The 5,664-nt window shown below is 43.1% G+C and overlaps 2 protein-coding genes across 3 annotated transcripts in view; both read left to right on the plus strand.

The window, feature by feature from the left end:
* The window catches only part of SARC_06827, a 7,303-nt gene extending 3,406 nt beyond the window's left edge, over positions 1-3,897 (plus strand). Inside the window, exons 4-6 of one of the 2 annotated variants that reach the window (XM_014299252.1) lie at positions 35-266; positions 1,883-2,043; positions 2,653-3,897. In XM_014299252.1, the coding sequence (XP_014154727.1) occupies positions 35-266; positions 1,883-2,043; positions 2,653-2,927 (668 nt within the window). In that variant the 3' untranslated portion in view covers positions 2,928-3,897. The remainder of the gene's footprint in view (positions 1-34; positions 267-1,882; positions 2,044-2,652) is intronic. The other variant, XM_014299251.1, reaches the window with a different exon arrangement.
* A 1,374-nt stretch (positions 3,898-5,271) lies between these two features.
* SARC_06828 (dihydrolipoyl dehydrogenase, mitochondrial) overlaps positions 5,272-5,664 on the plus strand; it is a 7,737-nt gene continuing 7,344 nt past the window's right edge. Inside the window, exon 1 of the mRNA XM_014299253.1 lies at positions 5,272-5,439. Within this exon, the coding sequence (XP_014154728.1) occupies positions 5,398-5,439 (42 nt within the window). The 5' untranslated portion in view covers positions 5,272-5,397. The remainder of the gene's footprint in view (positions 5,440-5,664) is intronic.

Consider the following 5,664-nt stretch of genomic DNA (forward strand, 5'->3'; position numbering starts at 1 on the left):
ATATATATGTGTGTATATGCATATATTCCCACAGGCTATCCCAGGGGCGAGACGGGGTCATGGTCTGACCACGCACCGTTCGCGTGTGCAGGGCTGCCCATCGGGTATGTGGAGACGACTAACTTCAACATCGACGGACACAACCACTACGACGGCTATTCACAGACAACCAATCCACTGATGTGGGACTGCTTCAACGCGTCACTTGTCAGTGCGTGCGATCGCGACACAGAGATGAAGTGGGGAAAGATCTGGCACACGCAGTTGTAAGTGGTTTATGTCTGTTCAATAACACACACAGGGGTCAATGGTTTATGTTTGTTTAATAACACACACAGTTGTAAGTGGTTCATGTCTGTTCAATAACACACACAGGTGTCAATGGTTTATGTCTGTTTAATAGCACACGCAGTTGTAAGTGGTTTATGTCTGTTCAATAACACACACAGGTGTCAATGGTGTATGTCTGTTTAATAACACACGCCGTTGTAAGTGGCTTATGTCTGTTCAATAACACACACGGGTGTCAATGGTTTATGTCTGTTCAAGAACACACCTAGGTGTCAGTGGTTTATGTCTGTTTAATAATACACGCAGTTGTAAGTGGTTTGTGTCTGTTTAATAACACATACGGGTGTCAGTGGTTTATGTCTGTTTAATAGCACACGGGTGTCAGTGGTTTATGTCTGTTCAATAACACACACGGGTGTCAGTGGTTTTATGTCTGTTCAATAACACACATAGGTGTCAGTGGTTTATGTCTGTTCAATAACACACATAGGTGTCAGTGGTTTATGTCTGTTTAATAACACACGCAGTTGTAAGTGGTTTATGACTGTTCAATAACACACATAGGTGTCAGAGGTTTATGTCTGTTCAATAACTCACATAGGTGTCAGTGGTTTATGTCTGTTTAATAACACACGCAGTTGTAAGTGGTTTATGTCTGTTTAATAACACACGCAGTTGTAAGTGGTTTATGTCTGTTTAATAACACACGCAGTTGTAAGTGGTTTATGTCTGTTCAATAACACACACAGGTGTCAGTGGTTTATGTCTGTTCAATAGCACACGCAGTTGTAAGTGGTTTACGTCTGTTCAATAGCTCACACAGATGTCAGTTGTTTATGTCTGTTTGATAACACACGCAGTTGTAAGTGGTTTATGTCTGTTCAATAACACACACAGGTGTCAGTGGTTTATGTCTGTTCAATAGCACACGCAGTTGTAAGTGGTTACGTCTGTTCAATAGCTCACACAGGTGTCAGTTGTTTATGTCTGTTTGATAACACACGCAGTTGTAAGTGGTTTATGTCTGTTCAATAACACACACAGGTGTCAGAGGTCTGTGTCTGTTTGTGTTTCAACACTCGCGTCGTCAACTCTGGCGCTTATGTACTCGTACGCCTGCTGCATGTTCCACTGCACACATGCCGCTTTAGGGTTTTAGGCGGTTGTTTCGCTAAAACCCTGAAACCTTTAAATCCTAAAACCCAATAGCACTATATACCCCCCACCACTCACCTATCCCAAATACACTCGGGTAGTTGTTTGCAATCGGTATTGCTATTCATATACACCAGCTAGCATACAACACTAATCCCAATTAATGCGCAACTAAAGTTTTATCAAAAGTACACTATCCGCAATTAGTCAGCGAATCAAGTCTCGCTCCCCATGTATTGAATTTTCACACTCCCACGTGAACTGACATACACATACACACTCCCCAGAGACAAATGCCTATACTTAACAGCCATGTCTTAAACTACACACACGTGCACATATGAACATCTCTCACCACAACTGTGTGCATGTCGCGTGGTCACGTCTACCTTAGCTCATTCGGCTGAGCTCTCTTCTGACCTCCTTGCACACACAGTGATCGTCTGGATATGTTGGATACAGCCTTCCCGGGCAGAGTACGTGAACAGTTGGGTGATACGGTTGACTCTCTGGTGACCTTCTTAACGCATGACACGTTTATGCGAGCAGTAGTCGCCTCTGATTGGGCTGCAACGGCCAATGCTTTTGGAGGTATACGTATGTATGTGTAACATTGTTATATGAAAGTGTATGTAACATTGTTATACGTATGTGTATGTAGTATTTTCAGTCTGTGCAACATTCTCATACGCAAGTATATGTTTCTGTTTTAAACCTAGACCATAGGAAAACTGCTGTTTGCGTAGTTAACCTGCAGTGCGTGTGAGTGTTTCGCTAAGAAAGTGTGCTGCGTCTGCTCACTAAGTCGGGTTTCATGCGAGGCACATATAAGAGCGCAATTGCAGAGAGTATGTAGGTATGCCATAGGCAGAGTGGTTTATGCCATAGGCAGAGTGGTTTATGCCATGGGCAGAGTGGTTTGTGCCAAAGGCAGAGTGGTTTATGCCATAGGCAAAGTGGTTTATGACATACATCAGCCCCACAGTTGTACACCCAATGTGTGCCTTGCTAGACGGCGTTGTTACCTGACTACCCATGGCCCACAACTTCTGTGCAGGCTTGTGTCTGGGGATGTCTACTGTCCACTGTACTTATGTGAGGTCAGCGCCTTGGCCCAATGTCTGGGCCTGGACTTGCAGCACCCACTAACCCCCGTCGCATGACATGACATGGCATGCACACACCACACACCACACACCTCTGCAGATGCCGCTTCCCAAATCGAGACCGGGGCAGGTGCAACCCTATTCCACACTGAGAGGACAACTTCAAGCCATACCCAAACGTTAGTCATCAGTGCAGTTGCCGTGATAGTAGGTGTACTTGCCATTGGATCATTGTTGGTGGCAGGTAAGAGAGCGCTCAGGTGGTACCGGTATGGGCAAGCAGTAAACCAGGACGGTGGCGAGAGCGAGTGCGAGGAGGGGTCAGACCTTGAGGATGAAGTCATACTCATGAGGGACGTAGCCAGTGATTCGTGAGCGTTGTATGTCGCGTGACTAATGGACTACATACCCGTCAACGAACATGGTCACATAAGCCTGGATAGCTTGAGTAGGGTTTGAAGTAACGGATGGATAGATAGCACCAGGGGCATATTTCAATACAGGTGTTTGTGCGTGTGCCAAGGTGTGTGACTACAACTGCTATAATCCTAGAGTGATTGAAAGCTTGTTGGGTTACAACATGCACTAGGTTTTAGGGTTTTGCACTGCGAAATTGTTAAATCTGTGCGGTCCATAGTGGTACAAAGGAGCTCACGTACTGTAATCGGCAGAGGGTGGGTGGGTATTTAAACTAAAGCCTCTAGAAGTCTCAACCCTGCCCAAACCCTAAACCCAAAACCCCAATCCCAAAACTCTAAGCCATGAACCTCGCATAGGCCACAGTACAATAGCAGACAAGTTGTAAGCGTGCCTTGCGCTCGGTATGAGTATGCTACACGTTTGCCACCATTCCATTAACCAGCTTAGCTTAGCATGACTCAGGCGCGGGTTAGTAGTCTAATTGACATATGGCCAACATGGATATGGTACACTCTCTCCACTACTCACATAGGTAATCACTTTCTTCAGGCAAGAGGCAGGGGGTGGATAATCAGTTCATGACAGCACACTAACTGGCAACAACTGTGCTCAAGCCGTTCTGTGGCGATACGTTTTGTATACACTACTTGTCCTTAGACAAAGATTCTAAATCGACAAAGACTATGCCTTAAATTGAACTATAACCCTGCATCCAGAACCCTAAGCCAGCCAGTGAATAACAATAAGTGACAACTGGACCCTAAACATAAACACCACTCCAACTGAATAAGCGATACACTGTAGTCCGGTCCGTATGGTATATTTTTAATTTTTCTTTGGAGGGGCATGCCACAGTGCTATTAAGTGACAATAAACCCTAAACCCTTAAAGGGGCACCGCAATTTCTTGAAAACACTAGAGTGCGAATTCCCCTCCCAGCGGAGGTATTGTTGTGACTCTGCGCATGTCAACCCCGACTTGCGGCGCTGCTCTGTCCCGAGGGTTTACTGCCGTTTAAGTCCGTGTTATAAGCTGGTTATCGAGACGACTTTATTTGGTTGGTGATTGCATGATATTCACACAGGAGGTCCGGTAAAGGGAGTGCTTCCAGTGATTTGGTGAATGTGGTGACCTGAACTAGGGCACTCAAGGTTGTTGCCAGTGGGACTGTACGAACTTTTGAGGTTATTGGGCATCAATCCGATATCTGATTATAAGTTAAAATTGTACGAACGAGGATCATATTGTTTATGATGGGCCACAGATACATCATAGATATATCGCCGATAGGAGCGAGTCAATATTTTGTATGTTGTGTGTATAACCATGTTTTACATGTACAGGTAATGTAACAGATAAGTCAAGTATTTCATACACGATTACATAGTATAGGAAAGAACACAATCTTTAATTATGCAAAGTAAAGTAAAGTGTTTAAATGTACGATATAAGTAAGAAAAAAATGCATCAAATAAAGCACAAGGAGGAACCTCAAACTCGTTCAGAAAGACCGTGTTCTCCCCGCAAACCAGCCCTACAATCTCATTCATCATAGCCTTCTTAAATAGAAACACTTATACCTGTCTTATTAGTTATATTTTTCGTCTTTATCCGTCTATGCAAACTTAGGTCCCTTGCGTCTATGTGCTTAAAAAAATATGAAGTACATATGACATACGTAACAGGTAATATAACAGACCTATACTCTCTCTAGAGAGAGGCACTCTCAGACGACGTACCAAATGATTTCCGAGAGAGGGGAGTGAGGGGACTTTGTTCTGAAGGCCCTGGGTGTCAGAGTGTCAGTCAGCTGTCATATCTTTATAATAGGCCCCCCTCAGGAAAAAAAGCCTCCCCGAAAAGTAAAAACCTTAGAGCTAGCCTATAGACCCTAAATACCAACTTCCAAGGTATGTACAGTACACGAGTGCCATACCCATATATGGTAGGTGGATGTAAGTATTATTGGTCGGGAACGTAAACGAATACCTTTTAGTACACACAAACTAAAATAAACAATATATAAGACACGATGTATATCACGGAGGAATTTAAAATATTCATATAATATCAAACATAAATTTAGTGTCGTAAACTGTTTCAAATTTTACCCTTCAAGCCAGAGGATGTTCCTGTATATACAACAACTTATACATGTGTTTAATTATTGTCAATAAAAATACACATGTACCAAATTAAAAGGTATGTCTGTCTTTATTTAATTAATGGGAAAATCGAACAATATGTAGACAGACCCAATAAGACCACAGAGATTCAAGTATGCTCTCGAATGATCGTACTGTCTGTCTCAATATTGACTGTGTGAGCTGTGTCCAGTTACTACGGTTTACGCACGTACGTAGTGTATAGTATATAGGGATATCAGTGCCCCTCCACAGCCACAGAACAGCCCTGGGATACAATAATGCAGAGTTTTGTGAGTCGATCTGTACGCACCACCGCCAAGGTTAGTTAGTTGTGGCACAAAAGGCGTGCACCAGAGCACTTGCGTGTGTGGGCATACATCAAAGCATTTGCACTCATGTGCATACACATGCGCGTTTGCACGCTTGCTTGCGTCTACCCTACTTACATATCTATATGAATGTATATTTTATAAAGCAATGTATGTACAAATAATATATATATATATATTTATATATATATATATATATATATAGACATATATATA

This window comes from Sphaeroforma arctica (genome assembly GCF_001186125.1).
Source record: "Sphaeroforma arctica JP610 unplaced genomic scaffold supercont1.506, whole genome shotgun sequence".
In the NCBI taxonomy this organism is placed as follows: domain Eukaryota; class Ichthyosporea; order Ichthyophonida; genus Sphaeroforma; species Sphaeroforma arctica.